Source organism: Balaenoptera musculus, chromosome 20, assembly GCF_009873245.2.
Source record: "Balaenoptera musculus isolate JJ_BM4_2016_0621 chromosome 20, mBalMus1.pri.v3, whole genome shotgun sequence".
NCBI classification, from domain to species: Eukaryota; Metazoa; Chordata; class Mammalia; order Artiodactyla; family Balaenopteridae; genus Balaenoptera; species Balaenoptera musculus.
The window spans coordinates 46,200,954-46,226,428 of NC_045804.1; the positions used below are offsets into that span (position 1 = coordinate 46,200,954).

Sequence of the window (25,475 nt, forward strand, 5' to 3'; positions counted from 1 at the left end):
CCCCACGATGCTGTGAGGTTGGAAGTAGCCCCATTTCACAGCTGAGGAAACTGAGGTTCAGAGAGAGCCGATGATCTGCCAGAATGATGCAACTGGAAGTGATGAAGGTGAGGCCTCCTCTCACTTCTCTCTGCTCTCCACACCTCCACAGGGGTTATGGTGGGTGGAGGGGCACAGGCTTGGGGTCCTGCATTCAGTTTTCCTGGAAGGGACCCAGCCAAGAAGATAAGCGTTTCTGATGTTCAGTGGAAACCAGAGAGTGAACAGGATTCCGTCTGTACCCAGGGCTTTCTGGGGACACACCTGTATAAGCAGCAGCCGTTCCCAACAGAGCGTTGTTCCTGGGAAAGCAGGACAGCAGCCAGGGCTGGGCATTTGTTTGGTTACCTGACCATGTGGGAAGCCTGAGCCTGTGGGCCGGCCACACCCTGCCACTCCACCTCTGCCTCGCTCATCATTCCCTGGGGATGCCCAGCCCTGCCTGCCCTCATCCTCTCCTGACCATGGGGGGCGGGCGGGCGGGGGCTGGGTCCCTCAACCTACTCACAGACCAAGTGAGAGACTGACTCCTGGTTACAGAGAGTGTGTTTGTATGTGACCTGAAAGGAAGGGTGAACAGACTGTGCCAGTAGTGACCTTGTACAGCTGTGGATGTCTTGCTCGTGTGTGAGCATCTTGTCCGGCACTCCTAGGAGTGTGGCTGTGTGTCCTGCTAGATTGGGGGTTGGGAGGTGCCTTGAGTCCCCTGATCACTTTTTGGGTGTGTTCGTACGTCCTGTTAGGTGTGCTGGGGACAGGGGTGCCCTGGGTCCCCTGACCACCTCGACGAGTGCTGTTTGTGTGTCCTGTTAGGGATGTGTGTGTACTGGGGGGTATACGGTGCCACCGCAGCCTCAAGCAACTCTGTACGGGTACGTGTGTCCTGCAGGTGTGAGCAGTGGGAGCTTCTGCCCAGTTCTGCACACGTTTCTGTGCGCTGGGAGTGTCCTTGCACACCGGTATGTGTCCTGTGTGAACGGAGCCCAGAAAGTGCGGGAATGTGCGGGTCCCTGCTCAGCTCCCCGCTCGTCCTGCGGTGCGTGAGTGGAAGGCGCCCGGTGGCCCTGCCCGCCGAGTGTGCGTGCGCGGGGTCCCGGGCCGGCGTGCGCGCCGGTGTGAGTGCGAGTGAGTGCGGCGCCGCTCAGCTCGCTCCGCGCCGCGCCGCCCTCGCCGCCCGCACTCTCGCACTGCTCGGCGGCTGCCGGTGACGCGGGCTGGGCCCGCCCCCTGCCTGCCGGCCCCTGGCACTCACTCGCGCCGGCCGCCGCCGAGCAGGCAGCAGCCGCGTCAGGGCCGTCCGGGGGTGCCGCCGGCGATGCCCGCAGCCCCCGCCGCGCCCTGCCGGGCCTGCTGAGCCGCCCCCGAGCCGGGGCCGCGCCGGGTCTGGCCGGGCCGCGCCCGGGCGGGGCCGCGCTGCCTGCATGACCCTCCGGCGGCGCGGGGAGAAGGCGACCATCAGCATCCAGGAGCATATGGCCATCGACGTGTGCCCCGGCCCCATCCGGCCCATCAAGCAGATCTCCGACTACTTCCCCCGCTTCCCGCGGGGCCTGCCGCCGGACGCCGGGCCCCGCGCCGCTGCACCCCCGGACGCCCCCGCGCGCCCGGCCGCGGCCAGCGCGGGCCGCCGCGGCCCCTCCGACGGCGCCCGCGACGACGACGAGGATGTCGACCAGCTGTTTGGAGCCTACGGCGCCAGCCCCGGCCCCGGCCCCGGCCGCAGCACGGCGCGACCGCCCGCCAAGCTGCCCGAGGACGAGCCGGACGCCGACGGCTACGAGTCCGACGACTGCAGTAAGTTTCCCACCCGCCGGCTTCTCGCCCCCTCCCCTGCGCGGCTGCTCGCGCTCCCGACCTCGCCCGCCCTCGTTTCCCCTGTGACCTCGGTTCCCCCGGCACACCCGCCGCTGTGTCGCTGCCCCCGGCCGCGCTGTGCGCTCTCCGCGCGCCCGGCACACACAGCCCCGACACCGCCCCCGAGCAGATCGGAGAGGTGGGAAGTTTGGGGGCCCCCCCGGGGGTGTCCCATTTCCGGGACCCAGCTCCCCGGAGCCCGCGCCGCGCCCCCTCTCGGCCCGCCCGCCGGGAGCCCCGGCGCGGGCGGCGGCTTTTGTTCCCAGGCAGGGCGGAACTGCGCCCCGGGGAGACACCAGTTGCTGCCGGCCGCGCGGTCGCTCCCCGCTCCGGAGCCCGCGGCGGACCGGCCCCTCGGCCGAGGGTCGGGCTGGGCGAGAGGCAGAGGGCGCCCGGGGCCCGGGCCGGGCGGCCTCCCTGGTGGGGCCGGCGGCCGCAGAGCGCGGCGGCTTGGCTGGCGTGGGGGCCGAGGACCAGGGGACCGCGGGGCCGCTTGTCCTTTGGAGAAACCTTGGTGGTTCCTCCTCCCGCGTCCGTTGGTCCCGCCGCTCAGCTCGACCGGGCCGCCGACCTTCGCCCACCTGTTACACCCGCTTCCCCGGCCGGGAAGGGCCCCCCACCCCAGCCCGCGCCTCCTCCTCCGGGGCTGAGCCCCGAGCCCCAGGTAGTAGGCAAGCGCCAGGGCTCCCGGGGCCTCCGGGGCCGAGGACCGGCCGGCTGGCGCTCCTGGCGCCTTTCTGGGCTCTGAGGGTGCCCGCGCCGGGACTGGAAGGGAAACCGAGAACGAAGAGGTCGCCGGGCGGTGCGGGATGGGTTTACGCGGGATGGGGGTGGGGGTGGGGGCCGCGCTGCTCGCCAGGCCCCCAGCCCAGCTGTAGCCCCAGCCGCGTCACTCTCAGAGGTGGAAAACCCGAGTCAGACGCCGGCCCTGCCTGGGAGGTGGACCTTTCTCGGGGCAGGGGTCGCTCGCCGACTTCCCCCAGGCTTGCCGGGTCCCATCCCCCGCGCAGCGCAGCGAGGCTGGCTGCGTCTGGCTTGAATGCCCACACGGGCCTCAGGCTGGGGGTCTGGAGTTTCCCCCAGAATAAAATGTGCCTTTGGAAGCTGACAGTGGGGGTGACCACTGCGGGAAGAGGTGGGGCCCGACCTCTCATCACCCTACCTAGGGAGGCCCAGGCGGAGCAAGTGGGAGGAGGCTTGTCAGACCGTGGGTCGCTCGGAGCCGGGCCTGTGCTGGGAAGCTGCCTGCTCTGCACTTTCTCGGGCCGGGACCACAGCCCTCTGGCCAAAGCCTGGCGTAATGAGGCCCTGCCCTCTGGGCATGGGGATGGGGAACAGTCCTCTCCCTCCACTTTCCTGCCGGCCTGGGGAAACTGGGTCGGGAGAGTTTATTGCCCTCCGGGCTGTATCCTGAATCTTCACCCCCCCCAGCTCCTGGCACCTTGGGCAAGGCACTTGCTGTGCCTTTGGGCAGGCCCTAACTGAGACCCAGGTCACCCCTTTGCATGCCCTGAATCTTCAGCCAGCTCCAGAAGAAGGGGTGAGGAACTTGTTCCCATTTCCAGCATCTTTGCTGCTATGCCAAGGGAGCAAGCGAGCAGGTCAGGGCTTCTGCCTGAGCTTCAGGCCCTCCTGGTGCCCCTCAGGGCCCTCTGATGACATACGGCTAAGAGGTGAGAAATCTGGTTGCTTCTTTTGGCTGTCCCTGAACCCACAGGCAAGGAGGGGACCCGAAAGTGCCCCATCTTCAGTCCATCAACTCAGCAGTCCTTCACAGAACACTCTCCTAGCAGCAGAGAGGGAACAGGGCTGGGGCCCCGGACCCAGAGAGCTCATCGTCCTGCCAGGGGACAGACGCACGTGAGGTCAGCGGTACAAGGTCTGACACAGCCTTGCCAGCCTGAACCATGGGCTGGCCACACCCGTGTCACCAGGGCACTCTGCTGAAAAGAGCCAAGGTGGACGGTGCGTGGCTGAGCCAGGGCCAGCTTGGCCCCTCATTCCCTTCAAGGGGCGGCCACCCTGGGCTCAGACCCTCTCAGTGGCCGAACAAACATCCCACCATGGGAGCACAGAAATCCTGGCTCCTGCCCATGGGGGGACCAGGTTCCGGGTGGAACCGCTCTCTACCCGATACTCCAGGCTTTACCCCCGTCTCAGCTCTGACAACCAGATCCCTACAATAAGCCTAAATGATTCAAGCCAGATGGTTCATTACAGCTTTAGCCAGGGTTATGCTATTTGCTGCCCTAATTATTGGATTATGTCTGTTCTAACAAAAAGAAATTAGGACGGTTGCTCTGTTGTCCAAGGCTGAGAGTGAAGTGCTGTTTATTTATTCGGCCTTTTTTTCCTTCTCTTTAAAGCCCATCCTTTATTAAGTCACCTCAAGGCATAAGCACAAAATTGACAGGTTCCAAATTGATCTAATAGAGGAGCACTGATGGGGAGAAGATGCAGAAATGTTACAGTTAGAAGTGTCCCCCCAGTGCCCTTCCCCTCCCAGTGGTCCACAGTGCAGCCTGGCTAAGCTGGACTCCGCTGCTTGCTGCCCTCCTGATGGGTCCTATGTTCCACCCTCCGCATGTGCTGCTCCCCTGCCTGAGATGCCCTCCCACCCAATCTCCACCTGTGGAAACAGTCCATTCTTCAAAGCTGTAATGACTAGGATATTCGGGGGTTGTAGGTAACAGAAAAAAATTCAGAGTGCCTTAAACAGTGAGGAGTATGGAGGTCATGTGGCACTGGGGTGGATTCATGCAGCCGCTCGTCAGCAGCATCAGTGGTGATGGTTCTGTCTTTCCACTTGGCCATGCCCTTTTCCTCTTAGGCTGACCTCCCTCATGGTTCAAGGTGGCTGCTGCAGGTCCAGACATCACATGTAACAATAAGATCCTAAATTTGATAAGGATCAGTTTCCTCTCCCATGTCTCAGTTTAAAAGTGAGGAAGCCTCTCCCAGAAGTCCCCAGGAGATCTGTCCTTCTGTCTCGGCCAGAATTACATCTCTTGCCCATGCTTACACCTGCCCCTGCATGATTCACCCTGGGCTAGGTCAGGACTGATCCCCACAGAGGCCTGGAGCAAGGATGGAGGGGAGGAATCGCTGTTAGGCCTGCCCAGAAGTCCCTCAGCTCGAATAATTTCCCTGTACCCGCTGGCTGTGATTCCCTTTCCTTGGAGCCAAGTCATATTCTACCCGGACCGTATTTCTATGCACTTAACCTTATAAGACCAACTAGGTGTCGGGCGCTGTGCTGAGTGTGGAGGTTCCAGAATGCCTGAGACACGATCTCTGCCATCAGGGAGTTCATGGAAACCGTGACACACAAGTAGCCCAGCAGTGAGGACAGGGAGTCAGGAACCCAAATGGGAAGCACCGGCTTGCACAGAGTTCCCCCACGGAGAGGGTGCTCTGAGGCTGGGAGGAGGGAGGACGCAGCCTGGCTTAGTGGAAGGAGGAAGAGTCGAGTGGCTGGAGCAAGGGGAAAAGGCCTCTGATGATGAGGCCAAAGCGGTCATATCACAGACGGCCTTGAATGCCACACCAAGGAGGTTGAACTGAGTCCAGGTGGCAGTGGAAAATTTTTGAACAATGTAAAGAATGAATAGGTTTATAAAAGTCCTAACCCTCTGCCTCTGAGCTCCCGAGAAGCAGGGCTATATGATGTGTGGCTCATTCCTCTTTGTACCCCCTGCAGCGCCTGGTCAGTGCCTCAGTTTCCCCAACTATGAAATGCTTTCAACGCAGCCTTGATCATTTTCTGTGGTTCTTGCCATGTTTTTTGTTGTTGTTGTTGTTGTTTTTAAACTATTTCAGAGGCTGACATTTTTCTTAAAAAACCAAAACAAAACAAAACCAGGGCTGGTTTCCTACTCCCAAGGGTGTACGGGTGAGGAAAGTCCAGGTGCAAACCAAGGCCAAAATGATGCTGTCAGTCTCCATCAGCAGAGCAGAGGGATGTGCTGCCTTAGAGGAACTGACAGGGGCTGGAGCTTGATTGTCTCTGAATTAGCCCCATTAAAGCTCTATAATTATCAACAAGCTGGTGACAACTCTCAAAGGCCCATTAGTGACCAAGCCTCATTATTTATCCAAGGATGTTAACTTTAGCCAGGAGGTGTGATTTGAGTGGCTGGAGGACAGGACCCTGTGGCCCACACAGACAAGCACCTTCACCTGCCCTCAGGGCCCGCCTTGCCTGCACAAGCCCAGGGGGTTTTTCAACTCAGAGGCTCCTCCAGGGCGGTGGCTGAGCCCTTCCCGCTCCCCACACCCCAAGAGCAATTCTGTTTTTCTCTCTTTTGTTTCTGCGTTGCACCCTCTCAAGAGTTCAGCTAAACAAAGCAGCAGACAAAAAATTTTTGGAAGCCACTAAGCTTTAAGGCAGGAGCTATCAGGATGGAAGTGAAGAGGCTTGGATTCTGCATCCAGCTCTGCTGTGCCACCCTGACCAAATCACCTCCCCTCTCTGAGCCTCATTTCTCCAAATAGGAAATAAAGACTTTTATTTATGAGCGATGAGAGAGCTTTTATTTATGAGCGATGAGAGAGCTCCACCACCGGCAAGTCTCTAAAAATGGTGACTGAGCTTCTATTTATAAACTATTATTTCTTATAAAACTTGCATTGGAGTTCAAAGAAATTCATCAATCCCATCCTGGGGCAGCACTGGGCTTGCTGTTCCTTCCTGGGAAGTGAATACCAGTGTTGGTTTCACTGAGCAGCATCGGGCCTTCCTTAAACACGGATGTCTGTAGAGCCAGTGGAAGGGACCCCTCTCCGCGCCTGGAGCTGAATTTCCCAGTGGGGACTCTGTCTGCTGGCTTGTCCTTCTCTGGAATTGGGAACCGGGCAGAGATCGTGGACTGTGTGTTTTAATAGATGAGCATCACACCACATCCCTGCTCCCATGAGCAGCTGGAGAATGAGTTGGTTTGGATGGACTGGCCGTGTAGATTGAACATCTGCTCTTTGCTGGTGTCAGAGGTGTGGCCGAGGCATGGTCCCTGCCCTCAGGAGGCTAATGTCTGGGGGGCACAGCCACAGGTTAGGTCTGAAGGGAACAGCAGACTGATTTACTGTCGTGCAAAGCCAAGAGCTTTAGAGACTATTATTACAAAAGCCTGGGCCTGGAGAAGCTTGGGCCCATGGCTGTTAGTTGTTACAGACGTGGTGATAGATCACACTTCCTTACAGCACCTCACCTGCTTACCCGCACAGAGGGGAGCTAGGATACAGGCAGCAAAAGGCCAGATACACCTGGACTAAAGCACGCATGCCCCACTCAGGGAAAAGGACTTTAGGCTCCACTCAAGGCCTGTTGAGTTTTTTTTTTTTTTTTTTTGGCTGAGTTGGGTCTTTGTTGCTGCACACGGGCTTTCTCTAGTTGCGGTGAGCGGGGGCTACTCTTCGTTGCGGTGCGCGTGTTTCTCATTTCGGTGGCCTCTCGTTGCAGAGCACGGGCTCTAGGCATGTGGGCTTCAGTGGCTGTGGTGTGCGGGCTCAGTAGTTGTGGCTCAACGGGCTCTAGAGCGCAGGCTCAGTATTTGTGGTGCACGGGCTTAGTTGCTCCGCGGCATGTGGGATCTTCCCGGACCAGGGCTCAAACCCCTGTCCCCTGCATGGGCAGGCGGATTCTTAACCACTGCACCAGCAGGGAAGTCCCATGGCCTATTGACTTTTAGTTTAGACAGTTTTAACAAGTATTCTCACCTGGTTTCATAGAAGAAACAAGTAACTAGTGAATAGGAGCGAGAGCTGTTTGTGCTACCAGGGGCAGGTACTCTAACAGGAGTTTCAAGCTGATGGCAAAGGAGGAGGCGGAAAAAATGAAGAAAACCTCAAAAAAGAGTGGCCACCTGGGATCCCTCGGTGGAGGAATCATCTCACATGCCCTTCTGTGTCTGGGCTGGGACTCTGACACACAGAACAGTAACCGTAGTCATAGCAATGACTCAGGTTATTCTGAAAAGTGTAAGTGACCATTTGTGTATTCTGCTCACAAAGGCTGGGAGGGGAGTGATCCAATTCAGAATGAGTTCATTCCAGAAAGTGTCTCAGAGGGGCAAGTACAGTTTTCTAGATAAATCACCTAAATGGATCTGCTCCTTCTATAATTATCTACTGAGTTCTTTCTGTACCCCAGGCATGGTGTTAAAGCCCAATGCCATGAGGTAGATGCTGTTGTGTCTCCATTTTGCAGATGAGGAAACTGAGGCACACTGAGACTAGATACACTGTCTAAGGTCACACAGCAAGGAAGTGCAGAGCCAGGATTTGAACCCAGGGTCAGACGTCAGAGGGCAGGTCTCGCACCCTACGGGTGCCCCCGCCAGACAACGACAGAGACACTGAGCTGTGTGCCTGACCCTGTATTAGGAGCTGGGGTGCAAGACAAGTAGTGGCTGGATTCGGCCAGCAGGCTGTGGTTTGCTCTAGACGCACACTGGGCACCCCTGGCCTCCCCCGAGCATCACTCCAACCACTCCGCCCCCCACCCTCTGGGTTGGCCTGTGGTTGGAATGCCCCTTCCCCCAGCCCCAATGTGCACTGGCCAAGCCCTACTCGTCTTGCATGGCTCAGGTGAAGCGTCACTTCCTCCAGGAAGCCTTTCCTGATGGCCCCAGTTCACATCCAGGCCAGGCATCCCCCGTGAACCCTCGTCAGTCCTGGTCCACTAAACTTTGTTGTGACCAATCCTTTTCATCTGTTCCTCCCATTAAGCTGCGCTTTCCTCGGGGCAGGAACCCTGTCTTATTGATATCTTCGTTCCTGGAGTCTGGCATATTGTAAACACTTGGTAAAGAATGAATGAATGAATGAAATGCCAGTTGGCCAGCCCAGCAGCCTGCAAGGAGGGTCTGGGCTTCTAAAGACATCCTGTGAATGTGTACCTCGCGGGGAAGAGATTTGCGCCTGAGGTCTGCTCCCACCCACAATCCCGGCCTTCAGGCCGGGAACCATGTCAGTGAGAAAAGCCACAGCTGCCGTGTGTGATCACGCCCGAGGGTGGCAGCTGCATCCAATCACTGCTGCACCCTCTGCCCAGCCCTTGGGAATCACTCGCTGCCTTTTAGAGGCTGGGGGCAGCAGCACGCGGGCCCAGCTCGCTCCTCACAGCCTGCCCAGGGCTCCTGAGGGACTGGGGAGACCAGGGAGCCGCAGCCCCAAGTGCTGCTGGGGGGCGGTGAGTGGGCCAGCCAGTCGGCCGGGCTGGGGCCTGCAGTGCGGCAGAGACTGACCCCTCTGCCTTCTCGCACACTCCTGGGACAGTTAAGAGGCAGGGGGAGCTGAGGTGTGGAGCCCTGGCCGGTGGTTGCACCAGGAGGACAGTAACCCCTTTAGCTGAGCGCGTGGCACACGTGGCCCCACCCTGGACCAGCCACGGGCCGCGAGGCACGGCACAGGGGTCGGGGCCCACTGCCCGGCTTTGACTCTCAGTTCACCGCTCGCGGTGTCTGGAGGTGACGGGCCTAACCCCCCCGCCCCCGAGCCTCCTTCCCAGGGTTGGGGTCAGTATGCAGCAGGCGCTCTGCTGGTGGCAGTCAGCACGGTCACTGTGGCACCTCGTCCGGCCGCGCAGGGGTGGGTGACACTTCTCCACCGTGTGGGCCCGGCGTGACCTGAGCCCTCCCTCTCTGCAGCCGCCCTGGGCACGCTGGACTTCAGCCTGCTCTACGACCAGGAGAACAACGCTCTCCACTGCACCATCAGCAAGGCCAAGGTAGGCCCCACCTGTGCGCCAAGGGCGAGGAGGGAGTTCTCGCTTCAGTCATCTCAGCTGCTCCTGAGATGTAGCTGCCTCGCCTACAGCGAGGCTTTCGGGGGAAAGAGTAGAACAGAGAAGCCAGAGAGAATGGCGGGGGGCGGGCAGCTTTCAGGAGACGGAGGCCCCAGAGCTGGGGAGCTGTCGAAGGAGGGACGGGCAGGCGGGGAGGTGACAGGCCTGTCCTGCAGGCCAAGAGGAAGGGTTGGACTTGGGTGCCTCCGGACTCCCCGAGGAGGCTCTGGATGCTGACGCCACGCCAGGCGGGGGATTAGTCTCTGGTCGCACCGGCCTGAGCTTGCTCTCTGGGTGGAGGCGTGGGCGTCTGTAAACCCCACGCTGGTCCTGCCCCGGGCTGGCACGGTCAGCTCTGTTCTCAGCCACGCTGTTCCCTTCGTCCCCACACCGCGACGCTCCCCCTGGGAGGAAGGTGCCCAAGCTGATGCTCTCCCGCAAGGTAAGGGCAGCCGTGCGGCCTGGTAGACCTCCCGGTAGAGCTGTGGAAGGGCCTGGGCCCGGCTCAGAGCGAGGATCTTCCGGCATCGCTGCCCGCGCCCAGCCCCGCACCACCAGCCCCCCAACCTGCGAGCTTCTCTGCCCCTCCCCCACCCTGCCCGCGGCTCTGCTCACCCAGAGGGGCAGGCTGCCTCGTTCTGCCCCGGCTGTGCCCCACCCGGCCTGGGCCGCCGTGGCTGGACTGCCGTGGCAGCGGTGAGCAGTGTCCCTGTGGGCCAGCACCATCCCCGCCCCTGCCCTCTCCTCTGGGAGCTGCCCGGGCTGTGACACAGGGCATGCCCTGCCTTCCTCCCTGCCCTCCTCGAAAGGGCTCCAGACCTGCCCTAGGTACAGAGCTGGGAATCTGATAACCCCCAGCTGTGCTGAGGTGGAGGGCAGGGTGCACGGCCCCGGCAGACCCCTTCCCCTCTCCCTCCACCCAGCTGTGTAGAGGTTGTCTAGGCCTGGGGACTGGGAATGGGCCCTGGCTGCCAGGCTGCTCTGGCCAGAGCCGTCCCTTCTCCCCACCCAGACTCCAGGCCCTGCCTGTGCTGTGTGCCCTGCCTTCCCTACCCAGGCTCTAGAGGGGCTATGTGGGTGTACTGGGGTGTGTGTGTGTATGTGTGTGCACACGCGTGTGTCCACTTGGGTTTGTATCACTCAAGGCATTCGAGATGGGGGATGGGAGGACCCTGAGCCATGGTCGCTCCCACATTCTCCAGTTCATCCTCTGCTTAGATCCAGTTCTGCGGGGGAGGGGTGGTGCAGGCATGGGAGGAGCTGGGGCTGGGCTGGGGTGTGAGGAGGAGCCCCAGGGGGTAGGAAGGCTGAGGCCGACAGGCAGAGCCCCTTGGGGGCCTCTGGGAGGATGCCAGATGCCCCAGCTCTGGACCCTAGATTGGCCACCCTCCCTCCAGGTGAGCAGAGCTGCCTCAGTTTGCTCATCTGTAAAATAGGGTTAATCATCCCCACCTATGTGGTGGTTGTGAGCATTAAATGAGTGAGTGCTCAGTACCTAAAGCTGTCCTGCAGGACAGGGCCTGGCGGCAGACACCCCCCCCCACCCCCCGCACCACACACACACGCACGCACGCACGCACACGCACATACGGGCACTCATATCCACAGCAGAACTGGAAAGTTCCACCTTCGTGCGAAAGGGTGAGAGGCGGGATGAGAGGCCTGTGTTGGGAAGGTCTGCCTCTCTGCCACGGTGCACGCAGGGCCGCCCGGCCAAGCCTCGTCCTGGAGCCGGCCCCACGGAGCAGGGCAGAGCTGGAGCCCAGGCAGCTCCCGGCCCAGCTCAGATGCCTCCGCCCTCAGCCGCTTCTCCGGCATCTTTCAAGGGGCCCGGCATGTAGGGGAAGGGGAGCAAATGCCCCACCAGCAGGCCCCGCGTCAGCATTGCCTGCTCAGCTCCCCCAACAACCCTGAGATGTGGGGACTATTAACCCATTTTACAGATGATAAAGCCGAGGCTCAGGAGGCAGATGAAGTCATCCACTTACCCAGCTGATAAGTGCAGGAGCTGAGACCTGAACCCCGGCCAGCCTGGCTCTAAAACGCGTGGGCCCCTTCCTGGTAGCAGAGCAGTGCTCGTTGGAAGTCGGAAGGCCCCACCTCAGATCTCAGCCCCTGCCTGGGAGCTCCTCCGAACCAAGGTGGGGAGGGGGGAGAAGAGCCTCAGCCCCCCTGGGAGGTGGGGGAGGTGGGCTGGTCACGAGCAGCCCACTTGCAGCTCATCTGTGACTGAGGTTGTGGGGTTGCCAGCTCTCCCCCACTCATGCCCCAGCTGCCCTCCTCCATCCCCGTGTGCCATCCCGGAAGCAGAACAGACGATCGTCACAGACAGGAGCAAGCATGAGGTCACCTAGGCCCCTGTCTGTTTATGGTTCCGTGAGTTCCTTGGCTGTGCACACTTGACTGGTGGTTGAGAGTGAGTGAGGGGTGCCATCTTGTGGAGGGACCCTCCACGGCCGGCCAGCTTGTGTGGCTTCTGGGGACACAACGTTTTCCCATGGCCGCAGAGGGAAGCGTGTGGATGAGCGGACAGAGGGTGACAAGGACCTAGGGTCGGTGAGGGAAGTCGCAGTGCATGGGGAGCAGGGAGAAGGGGGATTGGGAAGAAGGAAGGGCCTGACCACAGCAGGAGAACGAGGGCCGCATTCAGAGAAAGTGGTCACCTGGCCTCCAAGATAAGGAAAACAGAAAGAGGCTGATCTGGCAAAGGCACCCCGTGTCGCCTGCCCAGGGCCAGACGTTTGGGGGGGCGGCGGGTGGGGGGAGATGGCACCAGCACGGAGCCTTCCTCGCCACCCCCCATTCTGGGGGTGTGGGGCAGGATTGCTTCTGTGAAGAGGGTCACGAATGGACCCAGCCAGGAGGCCCAGGGGGCGGGGATGCCTGCTGACCCAGGTGCCTGGAGGCCTTGGCTGCTGTGTCCCCAAGCCCCCAGTGACACCCTTTGCTGTTCTCCTCTGCTCAGGGCCTGAAGCCGATGGACCACAATGGGCTGGCGGACCCCTATGTCAAGCTGCACCTGCTGCCAGGAGCCAGTAAGGTGAGGGGCCTGCCTGTCGTGACTGGGGCCCAGGCTGGGCTTGGGGCACCCAGGGAGGCCCACAGCTCCCACACCCACTCAGAGCCCAAGCAAGTTGAGGGGTTCACTCCACCTCCACCCAGAGCACCCAGTCATCCCCACACCCTCTAGGCCTCCCAGGGACCTTGAGTCAGCACCACCTGCCTACTGAATTGGGGAAACTCCCCGGGAGAATTTCTAGGCCAGCGTTTTATAAGAAACACTCTTCAGCTGGACGTTAATACTATGCGCAAACAAAGGGTTCTGTGGCCAGATAACACTGGGAAACATTGTTAAACAGGTTTCTTTACTGCAGGACTTACCAGAGCCTTTAATGTGTTGATGGGCTGCTCTGTGATGCCCCACAAGGGATATGGAGTAGTCAGCAACTGCCCAAATTATTTGACTACAGAACCCTTGTTCCTGTACCAGATGACCTGACAAGCAGACCAGCCCAACAGGTGCATCTATGAAAGGAGAGGGAAAAAAAAAATTTTTTTAATTCTCTATGAAAAGCAACAAGGTGGCCTTCAGCACTGGAAGATAAGAACTTGATGAGACTTCTTTCATACGTCTTACAGTTCAGTGTAGTTTTATTTGTAATCTCATGGAAGGGAAGGTCACATCTTTTCAGAATTGGGTCCTTCCCTAGCCCACAGATACCTCAAGGGGTGAGTAGGGCAGACCCCATGCCAGGGGGGACTCAACTGGAGCCCAGCAGCTTTGTTTCCAAGTAGAGACCAGGGCGGAGGCAGAGGGACAGGGGACACAGGACACAGGAGGGTGAGCAGCAGAGCCCAGGGGCTGGTGTTCTTGTCCTGGCCGCCTTCTGCGAAGCCAAAGTTGGAGAGTTCCTTCCTGGCCCTCGAGTGACCTGATAGAGAGGAAGAATCAGCAGTGGGGGCACCCCCCTGGGCAGAGGGCCTCCCCCAACACTGCTCAGGACAATTGCAGACCAACTGGGGGGTCCCACCCCCAGGTGGCCACCCCGGGCTGAGGAGCCACAGGCTGCTGGGGCCTGAGTTAACTCTGGGGCCCGGGGTCCCCCTGGTCCGGGGGCGCCACCCCAGAAGGGAAGGCAGGGCTGCGGGAGAAAGGGCAGTGGCCCTCCCACTACACCTGGAGGAGCAAGCTCCCCACTCCAGGCCTCTCTGTCCTCATGCTGCAGGGGGGCCCCCCAGGGCTGTGAAGGCCACGCGACCAGGGGAAGGGGCCCAACTCGGGGGCTCAGTGACCGTGCGTCTCTAGACGCCTGGGACCTCGAGTCGGCAGTACCTGGCTGCTGAACCCTAGGGACCGCCCATAGGATAGATTCCCTCGTAGGGCAGAGTTTCATAGAGCACCTTATAGAGAAGGTCCTAAAAACCAGGCTGAGAGAGATGTGGTGTTACGCCCTGGAGCCTGACCCTCAGAAAGGGTCAGTAACCCACTGGGCTCCACAGAGCTTATGTAAGTGGTGGAGCTGGGATTTGAACCCAGGGCTGTCTGACCTCAAAGCCTGGGCCGGTTTGTGGGGGACATCAAAGGGAATCAGGTACGGAAGTCAGGGTCTGAAGGGGGCAAGGCAGGGAAGGAGTCTAAGAACCAAGATCTCTGGAAGCACTGAGGAAGGAGGGGAGGCAACCCCCAGGCGTCCTCCAGGAGAGGTGCCTTCCCGGCAGGGGCCAGCCTGAGCGAAGGCGAGGAGGCTGAGGGAGAGAATCTAGGTCCAAGCCAGGCTTCCCAGCCGCCCAGACCACGCCTCCTGCAGACACCCTCCCCCCGCCACACACCTGGGCACGCACCTGGGAGGCAGGATCCTCCTGTTGTAGTTTCCTAGGGCTGCGCTAACAAATGACCACCAACTGGGTGGGTTACGACACCACAAATCTCATACCTTCCAGTTCTGCAGGGTGCGAGTCCGACATAGGTCCCACTGCGCTACAATCACGTGTCAGCAGGGCTGCGTTCCATTCTGGAGGCTTGAGGGGAGAAGCTATTTCCCATTCCTTTCCAGCTTCTAGAGGCACCCCCTTTGCTTGGCTCGTGGCCCCTTCCTCCATCTTCAAAGCCAGTGTCGCCTCTCTGACTTTCTCCCCTTGTCACGCTCCTTCGGACTCTTCTCTCGCCTCCCTCTTCTACTTTTAAGGGCCCTGTGATGACGTGGGACGTGGCCCACCCACATCATCCAGATAAATCCCCTGTATTGGAAGTGCAGCGTCTTAACCACTGGATCGCCAGGGAAGTCCCCAATCGGCCTGTTTTAAAGTCAGCTGATTAACAACAGCATTAATCCCCCTTTGCCAGGGGAGAGCGCTTATGCACGGGATCTGGGGGATTGGGATGTGTTTGGTGCCATTACATTGCCCATCACCCTCTGACACTCAGAGGATCATTTTTGCTCTCTCCAGGCAAATAAGCTCAGAACGAAAACTCTCCGAAACACTCTGAACCCCACATGGAACGAGACCCTCACTTACTACGGGATCACAGACGAAGACATGATCCGAAAGACCCTGCGGTGGGTGAGACCCCAGGCCGCCGGCTCCCCCACCCCACCCAGCCTTGTCCACAGGGCAAGCCCTCCCCACACCCCCTGGCCCACCGCCTGCAAATCCGCACTGACTTTGGAAGCAAATTGAGAGGCCCCTTGCCCTCCAGGATCTCGGTGTGTGACGAGGACAAATTCCGCCACAACGAGTTCATCGGGGAGACGCGGGTGCCCCTCAAGAAGCTGAAGCCCAACCACACCAAGACGTTCAGCATCTGCCTGGAGAAGCAGCTGCCGGTGAGTGGGCCACAACCTCCAGTCGTGGGCTCTGCAGCCGTCCAAGGCCCACCCTGCCGTGAGCGCAGGCCCAGGAGCATTTATTGAGCACCTACTATGTGCCTGGCACAATTGCAGGTGCCGGGGAGACAGATAAATCTCCCTGCCCTCATGAAGTTTGGGCAGGAGACAGACCAAAAATGAAATAAATCACCCAAACAGATAGTCTGTTCAGCAGGGATAAGGGCCGAGAAAGAAAGCATGAGAGGAGTCAATGGGTTAGACGGGTGCTCTGGGAGGGGTCACCTGGCGAGCAGGGAATATTCCAGGCAGAGGGAACAGCAGGTACAAAGCCCTGTATGGAAAAGCGCCCAGCCTGTGGGAGGCACAGGCAAGAGGTCAAATGAGAGGGGCAGAGAGAGCGAGAGGAGGGGGTCCTGGGAGCTGAGAGCAGAGGTTGGAGGGTTGGGGAGGCTGGGAGGACTCTGGTCTTATCCCTGAGTGAGATGGGCCACAGGAGGGTGCTAGGCAGGGGCCAAGGCATCTGAGGGCATTTTAACAGGCTCCTCAGAATGGGAGGGAGTGGAGGGCCAGAGCGGGGAGACCAGCGGGGTGGAGGGAGGAGCAGGACGCAGGCCTAGGCCACACCCCACCTGCCTCCTAGCTCCCCCTCGGGTTGGGAATGTGCCCAAGAAGCTCCAAGAAGCACCTTCCAGGGGGCCAGGGCCAGGGTGACCCCTCACCACCCACCAGGCTCCATTTGGCCTGGGCCCGTGGCTGCAGGAGAGGTGGGAGCAGGCAAGGACAGCCGAGTGACCGCCCACCTGCCCCACAGGTGGACAAGACAGAAGACAAGTCCCTGGAGGAGCGGGGCCGCATCCTCATCTCCCTCAAGTACAGTTCGCAGAAGCAGGGCCTGCTGGTTGGCATCGTGCGCTGCGCACACCTGGCTGCCATGGACGCCAACGGCTACTCGGACCCCTACGTGAAAACGTGAGTGTGCAGCCCAGGCCAGCCGCCTCCTTCCCCACTTTCTCACCTCCAGGGACTGGGAGGTCCATGCATCGAGATCAGTAGTCCGTGTGGCAAGTAGTTGTGTGAAGCACAGGGGGTGCTGTGCCCACGAGGTCATACTCCTCTGTGCTTCTTGGGCAACTCTGTGGGTTGAGTCTGGCCAAACCCATTTCTCAGATGAGGAAACTGACGTCCATAGAAGTTGAGTGGCAGCCCAGTCACACAGATAGAGAGCAGTTATCTCCTGGTGTTTGGTTCAGGTCTCTCTGTGGTCATGGGGCCCAGGAAGGGCTGTGAGCAGGTTGGAGGAGGGGACAGGAGGCCGGGAGATCCAGTGAAGGGACTCCATCAGGACTTAGGGCTGGGCACATGAGGGCAGTGCTCTGCGGTACCACAGACACAGATAGGGAGGGGTCCACCCAGCCCTGCCAGGTGGGGCTTCTGGTAGCACTGGGGAGAGACTTAACTCAGGGACCCCAGAGCCGTGAACCTGGGTCAGGACAGGCTGTGATCCTAGCTCAGGCAGGAGCTGGTGGCCGTTTGGAGAGGGATAAAGCCTGTTTTTTGTTGACCACCATCTGTGCTTTGGTGCGCTCCACAGACAAAAGATGGACGTAGTGAGGTTGTCTTGAAGGGTAGGACTTGGGGAGGAATTTGGCTCAGCAGAAAGGAGGTGTTTCTGCTCAGGGAAAGGGACAGAGGATTTAAGATAGTTAAGAAGCAGGGATGGTTCTGGCCTCAGGGGACAGTAAGGAGGCCCAGGTGACAGAGGCCATCACAAGGACTACTGGTTTTCTGCTTAAAAAACAATGTTGGGCCCCAACTTCATCCATTAGCAAGACAGTGATTTCCAGTGGATCAGAGACCACTGGGAACGGAAATGCTGTAATAGCTCAGGAAACAATTAGACTCTTAAAAACAGTGGCGGGAAAGTAAGTGATACTCAGTAACCTAGGAAGATGCGTACGCCCTGTAGCCACATCATTTCCCTTCCAGGCCTGTGTCCTAGAGACCCAGGCCCTGGCGTACAGCTAGCTGCTTTTGCAGCATTGCTTGTGATAGCGGTAAGATGGAAACAGCCTAGTGTTCACCAGATTAATAAGATGTGGCATCTGCGTACAGTGGAGTACTATGCAATTGAAGTGAGTAAGTGAGGACCAGGTGAATGAACGTGGACACAGCTATGCTGGGCCCAAAGCAAACTGTAGTGGGGGGCACCAGTGTGATACTGTAGTGATTGTCTCTGGGGAGGGAGGACGGTGCCTCCACCTGTAACTGTGATGCTAGAGGGTTTTTTTTTTTAATTTTTATTTTATTTATTTTTGGCTGCGTTGGGTCTTCGTTGCTGCGCGCTGGGCTTTCTCTAGTTGCGGCGAGCGGGGGCTACTCTTTGTTGCAGTGCGTGGGCTTCTCATTGTGGTGGCTTCTCGTCGCGGAGCACAGGTTCTAGGCACACAGGCTCAGTAGTTGTGGCTCACGGGCCTAGTTGCTCCGCGGCATGTGGGATCTTCCTAGACCAGGGCTCGAAGCCGTGTCCCCTGCATTGGCAGGCGGATTCTTAACCACTGGGCCACCAGGGAAGGCTGGTGTGAAATTTCTAAATCGGGCTCAGTTCCCACCTGCCAAGTTGATAGGAATTCCAGGGTCTCATGCTGGGTTATCCAGAAAATAGGGTCTCACCTGGTACAACAGAGGGTCCAGCCACCTCCCACAGCCAGGGAGAGGTAGCCCTGGCAGGGCCTGTCCACTGTGCCTGGGGCTCCCCCTGCCACAGGTGTGGTAGTTGCTGGGCCCACCCTCCAGCCATGGGCCGGGTCAACGTGGCCTTACAGGCAGCTCTGTGGGTGGCCCCCTGTATCAGAGGGAGGCCCCCAGCAGCCTAGAAACCCCTACATCTGATTGAAACTCCCTGGGTGAGTTGCAGGGGCTGCTGCTCAGGCCTCCTCGGGGCTCCCTATCTCTGAAAGGCCCCTTCATGGACCGTGGGCCTTCTCTTTGCTGAAAGTAGGGGAAATAAAGGCACAGGTGAGATTCTGAGCGGAGCACCTGGGGCCCCGAGAAGAGCACTACATGGAAGTGCCAGGTGGAGGATGCCGAGGGGCAAAGCTAGATGGGCCAAGACCTTTTGTCGGCACCCTTATTTTTATAAACTTCACCCCAGATGACAGCTACCTCAGTTTCCCTAGGCTGGAAGCTGACCCCAAGTCCAGTTCTTCAGGGTCTGATGATGGTTAACAAACAATCGTCATTAACACGTACCGAGTAATTGCCGGGTGCCAGGGCTGTGCTAGGCCTCTTTGAAGCCCCCCAGCAGCCCCGTGCGGTACTTGTTACCATCTCCATCTCACACCCAGGGGCACTGAGAAAGCTCAAAGCAACTTGCTGTGCTGCCCTGGGCAACCCCTTCCTTCTCCAGCCCTCTGCTGTCTGTCTGCTAGGGGCCTCAGGTGAGCAGCAGTCGCTGTGCAGAAGGCACCAGCGGCGGCACTGGTAGGGAGGCTGCATGAGCCCTGGTGGCCAAGGCAGGAGGGGGTGCTGATAGCGAGGGTGAGCAGCGATGCGTGGGCCCCTGGAGCGTGGCCAGGGTGCACTTCTCGCCCACACAGGCCACACTCCCTCGGGAAGCTCCCCTACAGTGGTGAGGTGAGGCGAGAAGGGACTCCAGGCAGGGAGACAGCATAGACAGAGGCCTGGGGGCAGGACAGGCGATGACCCCTAGCTGGGGCCTTGTGAGGCTCACTAGATGGACACTGGCCGTGCAGCGCTGAGGGAGCCTGGGACAGCTTCCCTTCAGGGCCTTCCGGAGGCAGGGCTGGGAGACACTCCCACTGTGCAGGACCGCCCCCATCCCTCCTCCTCGCCCCCAAAGTAAAACAGGCAAAGACGAGTCAAGAAGTGCATGGAAGCTTGTAAGGAATGCAGAAATTCACCATCTCTGGGTGAGGGTTTAAGGGAACCCCCCAACCTGTTTAAAAAGTCATCTTTACTGAGGTATAATTTACATCCAGTAGGTTTCCCCCCTTTTGAAGTGTGACTGACTGACGTATACAATCTTGTCACCACCACCACAGTTAAGACCCAGATACCATCACCCCAGAAAGGTCCCCTGGCCCCAGTCAACCACTGATTTGTTTTCTGTCGCGACAGTTTTGCCTTTTCCAGACTTTCTTATAAAGGCAACTCCTACATAACCTAATGCTCTGGGGAGCCAGCCGCGTGGTGCCTGAGCCCGGAGTTCAGTCTGTAGGTCTGCATTGCCAAGTAGTCGTCCGTCAGGTCACTTCCTGTTGAAGTGCATGGGGGCTGTCCCCAATTTCTGACGGCTGTATAAAGCTGCTAAAGAACAGGTTTTTGTGCAGACCTGTGTATTCATTTCTCTCTCCACCCCCAACTTCTGTTAATACATATTTTCTAGTGTTTCTATAATGAACCAGTATTTCTTATGTAATAACAATCACAACTTTTTAAAAAAGTGCACAGAAAAGCAATAATGAGGTGCCACTTTCTATGTTCACTGATCCCACCCAGTGCCAGGCATCAAGTTGGGTACCGGAAGCTGGTGGTGGGTGAGACAGATGTGGTCCTGTCAGCAGGAGCAGGGCAATTGTCACCAGTGTCCATGCAGGGACAGGGTAAGAAGCTTTGCAAAGGAGAGGGCCTGGCTTCTGAGCACCAGCCCTGTGCCGAGCAGCTGTGTGACCTTGGGTGAGTCCCTCCACCTTTCTGAGCCCCAGATGAAGACTGCTGTTCTGCATCAAAGTCTAAGGAGCTGATGCCCGTGGAGGGAGCTGGCCCGCAAGCAGGGCTTCCCTCTTTCCCTGCAGGAAGCACTGCTGTCACTGCCCAAAAGACCTTTTTTCCTTCCTCAAAGCTCCAGTGAGGTAGCAGCAATGGTTGTACAACTCAGGGACTATGCTAAAAACCGCTGCGTTATACACTTGAGAAAGATGAATTTTATAGCGTGTGAATTCTATCTCCATAATCTGCTATTACAAAAAGAAAAGCTCTAGCAAGGGACCAACTTTGCTAAAAATGTTTTTCTGGTGGGAAATGTGAGCTGTGAAAATTAGACTTCCAGAAATAAAGAAAATCCTCTTTCCTAGGGGACGGAGGGGCTCTGTGACGTCAGGAATGGGCTGTGAACAGAGGTCCAGGTGATGAAGGACCCACTTGCTTCTCCCACTGCACTGACTGCTCACCTCTGTCACAGAGTAGTGCTGGGGACACCAATGGTTAGGATGAACGGGAGGCCTGGGAATCTCTCTCTTCCAAGCCCTGCTGGCTCCACGTGTACTCAAGAGTGTCTTCTCTCTTACCCTCTGTCTATTGATTGGTTATAATTCCAGATACCTGAAGCCAGATGTGGACAAGAAATCCAAACATAAGACAGCAGTAAAGAAGAAAACCCTAAACCCAGAGTTCAACGAGGTACGAGAGGCTGGTGAAGCCATGAGCCACTCAATCTCCCTCAGGACAGGGGACCCCGGAGGGACTGGGTTTTTCAAGGGTCACTGTGGGAGCTGGAGGGTGGGGAGGGACTGACAGGAGAGGCCCCAGCCGTGGGATAGGAGGACTGGCGGGAGAAGTGAGGCCAGGCTGAACCAGGCCAAGGTGGTGTAGATAGAAGTGAGGAGCAGCCTGGAAAACTCTTCGGAGGATTGAACTGATGGGACTGTAGCCATGTTGGATGTGGAGGGGGTGGTGTGAGGATGTGAGCGGCCCCAGGAAGGTGGGCGCAGATAGATACCCAGGTCCTCAGCCCAGGCGGTGGGTGCAGCCGGAGAGGAGCTCCGAGGAACGAGATGAGGGAGAAGAGCCTCTGACAGAGCCTGAGTGACTCGGGTGCAGGCAGAGAAGGCCGAGGAGGTGCTGCCAGGGAGCGAGGGGGACACCAGATGTTGAAGGATCCTGGAAGCTGGTGGGAGAGAGGGTTCCACAAAGGAGGGCGTGGTCAGCAGAATCAGACCCAAGAGAGGTCAAGCACGCCAAGGCTGCCAAGTGTGCGCTGACTTACAATAAGGAGACTCTTGAGGATCCTGAGAAAAGCAGCTTCAGTGACAAAGGGGCAGGTGGGTCAGAGGGAAGGGGGACCCTGAGGATCTCAGCTGGGCTCTAAGAGGGAAGTGGGTGAGATGGGTGAGAATCCATTATCACCCACTGCTGTGCACTGGCCACCCTCCTGGCCACCGGCCGACTTGTCATTGGTCCTGACACTCCCCTTCTGGCCACCAGGAATTCTGTTATGAGATTAAGCACGGGGACCTGGCCAAGAAGACCCTGGAGATCACCGTTTGGGATTATGACATTGGAAAATCCAACGATTTCATCGGTGAGAGGACACGATGGGAATGCTCTTTAGCAACATGCCCATCCTGGGTTCAGCAAAGGGCAGGGGCCCTGAATCAGGCCACAGTCCCGCCTTCCTGGCCTGTGGGGAAAGTTGGGGCCATAGACATGATCCAGCCTGACCCCATGTGACAGAGAAAGAGGCCCAGAGAGGGAAAGAGGCCTGGCCGAGTCACACAGCAGTCTGTGGTGGAGCAGGGGTAAGAGGTGATGATGGTCAGCCCCTCAGGCTGGACTCTGAGCCCTTGTGGCCCCAAATTTCTGTTGGGCTTGGTGGCTGTGCACAGTGGAGCTGCCCTGGCACCAACACATGCCACTGTGCTGCCCCCCAGTACTGCTCTGGTCCTGGGTAAAGGAAGAGCAGGATCCCTGGGCCCTGATTGGGGGAGTGGCGGGGGGGCTCCAAGAGTGTGGCAGTCAGACCACGGTCCACCCTCAGAGCGGGTGGGCAGGGAAGAGAGTCTGGCCTTGGAGCACAAAGTCTGGGAGGGGTGCCAGGGGGTACTGGTTCCAGAGAAACCCTGAGAGTCAGAGGTCACCGTGTCCCGGCTGCCTCTCGGCTCCCCTCTGCAGGCGGCGTGGTTCTGGGCATCAATGCCAAGGGCGAGCGCCTGAAGCACTGGTTTGATTGCCTGAAGAACAAGGACAAGCGGATCGAGCGCTGGCACACGCTCACCAACGAGCTCCCGGGGGCCGTGCTCAGCGACTGACCCACCCCCATCTGCCCGCTGCACCTACCCCTGCCCGGCCCAGCACAGGCCTGGCCCTGGGCTTCCTCAGCTGCCACTAAGGGCCTCGCCCCCATGTTTGGGGAGATCCAGGATGCCTGCTTGGACACAGAGCCACTGCAGCCCCCACTTAGAGGCCATGGAAGGCCCAGCCCCACCGCGGGACAGCGGGGGCAGAGAGCTGGGCCTGCTTTCGGCCCCCTGGGGCCTGAGAGGGCCAGAGGTGGAAGAAGAGGACCCTGGCCTCAGCACCCACCCGGAGGAAGTAGATGGGGCAGTCCAGAAGACCAGGATCCTACTAGAGGTCAGCAGTGAGTTGCAGGGGACCCCAGGCTGAGAGAGCAGGGGTGCCATCAGGGAGAGGGGCAGTAAGAGAAAGAGACTTTGGGCAGGGGCAAGACAGGACTCTGAAGAAAGTTCATTCCCAAAAGGAGGTTCTGACTACATCTGTTCATCTCTGGCATGACTGGGTGGGTGGAAAAAAGTTGACCTGAGAGCCAGGAGTCTGGTAAAGATCCTGGAGCTCCCAGTGAACGTGGGCACAGTCCAAGCGCTTCACTCAATGATTCCACAGGCCCCTGGGGATGAATGAGACCCAGGGCCTGCCCTCAGGGAGGTCCCCATCTAGTCAGGGAGCTGGAAACAAACCATTACAATGGGGGTGTGAGGAATGCCAAGGCCAGCCTGACCCACCTGCACATTCTGTGGATTCTGACTCGGCTGGGAGAGCAGGGAGGGCTTCCTGGAGGAAGTGATGCTTTAGCAAGGCCTTGAACGGTGAGTGGAGTTTCTAGGCAGACAAAGGGGGAAGAGCAGTGTAACCAGTGGGAACCATATACAAGGCCTGGAGGGGAAAGGTGATGTGGGCCAGGGGCACTGTCTGGGACCCAGGGTCTCTCTGGGAGAGGGAGCAGTGTTTGTTAGGGGCAACAGCACCCAGTCCTGCTCCCACCCCACCCCTAGCTGCCAGGTCAACTGGGCTTGTAGACATAGGGGGAGTGGCTTAAACTGATGTTGGTGCACGGTCAAGTTCAGTTCTCAGAGCCAGCTCTCCTACCTTTGATCTTTCTCCTCCTGAGGAAGCTGGAGGATGGATCCTGCCTCTCGCTCCAAGCTCAAGCATCAGGTCAGTTGCAGTCACGAAGAGAAAGAGTCTGTTTTTCTTTGCATGAAAAGAACCAAAAAGTCCTCCTTGTCCTTACCCTCCTCTCCCCTTCCCCCACCGCCCCCCCCCACCCAGGGCCCTTCTGGGTTCAGGGTTGGGAAGAGGGGAGCCCCAGGTGGCTGCCCCTGCATCCTAGCCCTACTGAGATCCCTTTCAGGAGTACTCAGCAGCAGTCCAGGGCCTCGTTTCTGGGAAGGGCTGGTTCTGTCTTCCAGGAGCTAAGAAAGAGCCCCCTGCACCCTGGGTGAAGGTCTCCAGCAAGGGGTTGAGGGCATCAGAATCTTGGGCCCAGGCCTGAAGCCCCAAACTTTTCCTGCCGACTAAGGGGCCTTCAGGAACGCTGGATGAACAAATGCAGAACCCAGGAATTTCTGTGTTCAACCCATCACTGCACTGATGATGGGAAACAAAGCCCAGAGAGGGAAAGTGATCTACCTGAGGCCTTCCAGCCCTACCACAGCTGGGGCAGACCAGGTTCCATGGCCCCTGCCCCACCACCTCCAGCCCAGAGCTCTGGACACCACACCCACACCAACGCTTGTACAGGGCTCACAGGGGCACTGGGGCTAGACCTTATGCTGCAGACACAAAGCACATTACCATCTGAGGCCTAGGGTGATGATGTGAATCCCACCAAGTGCCCATCAGCCTTTTTCCATTTTGCAGGGGAAACAGGACTCCAGCCCCCATACAGTACCTGGCAAACTTTGCTGGTCAGGGAGTCTTGGTTTTCCCTAAGAAGGCTTTGTGTGTGGTAAGGGTTTTACAACCACTGTCTTGATGAATCTTCACAGCCCTGTGAGATGGGTTTAATTGCCATCGCCATTTGACAGATGAGGAAGGAGATGGAGAGAGGCTGAGTCTATTTATGAGGAACCTTGTGTCTAGGTGAACTCTGGGTTATCGTCTTAGCTTTGCCTTTTGGGTGGTGGGAGCAGGTTTCTCATTCAGAGAGGAGCTTCACGAATTCCCTGTAAACACACGGAAATGCTGAATGGCCAAGTTACAAGTACACCTAGAGCCTCACCTAGTACAACTTCCTTGTTAGACACGTGGCGAAACTAAGGCCTAGCAAGCAGAAGGGGCCTACACAGGACCCAGATGGGATAAGAACCCAGGACACCTGGCACCCAGTCCAAGGCCTTCTACTGCCCTAGACTGTGCAAGAGCAGATTTGGTCCTTAAACATGGTCCCAGCTGACCACAGGGACAGTCAGGCTGGGAGGTGGGGCTCGTGGACAGCTAGCCTGAGTGCAGGATGGGGCACTTGGGTAGAAGACCTCCCAGGGAGAACCTTCACTAGGACCCTGGCACTGTTCTGGACCCCTTACAGGTTGTCTCTCTGTTTGTTAGAGAAAAAGGCGCTTTGAGAAGCTGCAGTGTGAGCTCTCCCTTTGACCCCAACCTGGCATCTTTCCTCTGCTCCCTCAGCCCCACAAAGACGGTGAATTTGACGCCAAACAAAAACAAAAAGTCATTCCAAAGTCAGATGTCAATAACCAGGGGGGTCACCAGGTGTGTGGCATCCACCGCCACCCCCACCCCCCCTGCCTAGTCTCAGCACCCACCACCACCACTAGCCAATCCCCCACGGGCCTGTCTTCCAACCCTGAAGCGGTAACCTCCTGACCTCTAGTGGCGAGAGCGAGGAACTGCATCTCCTGGCCCGAGCATGTCTTCCCTTTGTTCCTTCTCCAACCGAGAGAACCTCCCGATGCATGGACTCTGGCTGTCTTCGACGC

At 58.5% G+C, this 25,475-nt stretch overlaps 1 protein-coding gene across 4 annotated transcripts; it reads left to right on the forward strand.

Moving 5' to 3' along the window:
• Nucleotides 1-1,410: 1,410 nt before the first annotated feature.
• On the forward strand, nucleotides 1,411-25,205 carry DOC2B (double C2 domain beta). Of its 4 annotated transcripts, XR_005017763.1 has the most exons (11): nucleotides 1,411-1,833; nucleotides 9,540-9,619; nucleotides 12,642-12,716; nucleotides 15,125-15,234; nucleotides 15,375-15,501; nucleotides 16,316-16,473; nucleotides 20,841-20,922; nucleotides 21,727-21,823; nucleotides 22,414-22,872; nucleotides 23,652-23,694; nucleotides 23,949-25,205. XR_005017763.1 is itself a non-coding variant. In XM_036836449.1 (9 exons), the coding sequence occupies exons 1-9, from the start codon at nucleotides 1,461-1,463 to the stop codon at nucleotides 22,548-22,550; spliced, it is 1,239 nt and encodes a 412-aa protein (XP_036692344.1). In that variant the 5' UTR covers nucleotides 1,411-1,460; the 3' UTR covers nucleotides 22,551-25,205. The 4 variants fall into 4 exon arrangements, 1 of the variants encoding a protein (XP_036692344.1); XR_005017761.1 differs by having other exon boundaries at nucleotides 22,414-23,694; XR_005017762.1 differs by having other exon boundaries at nucleotides 23,652-25,205.
• Nucleotides 25,206-25,475: the final 270 nt, after the last annotated feature.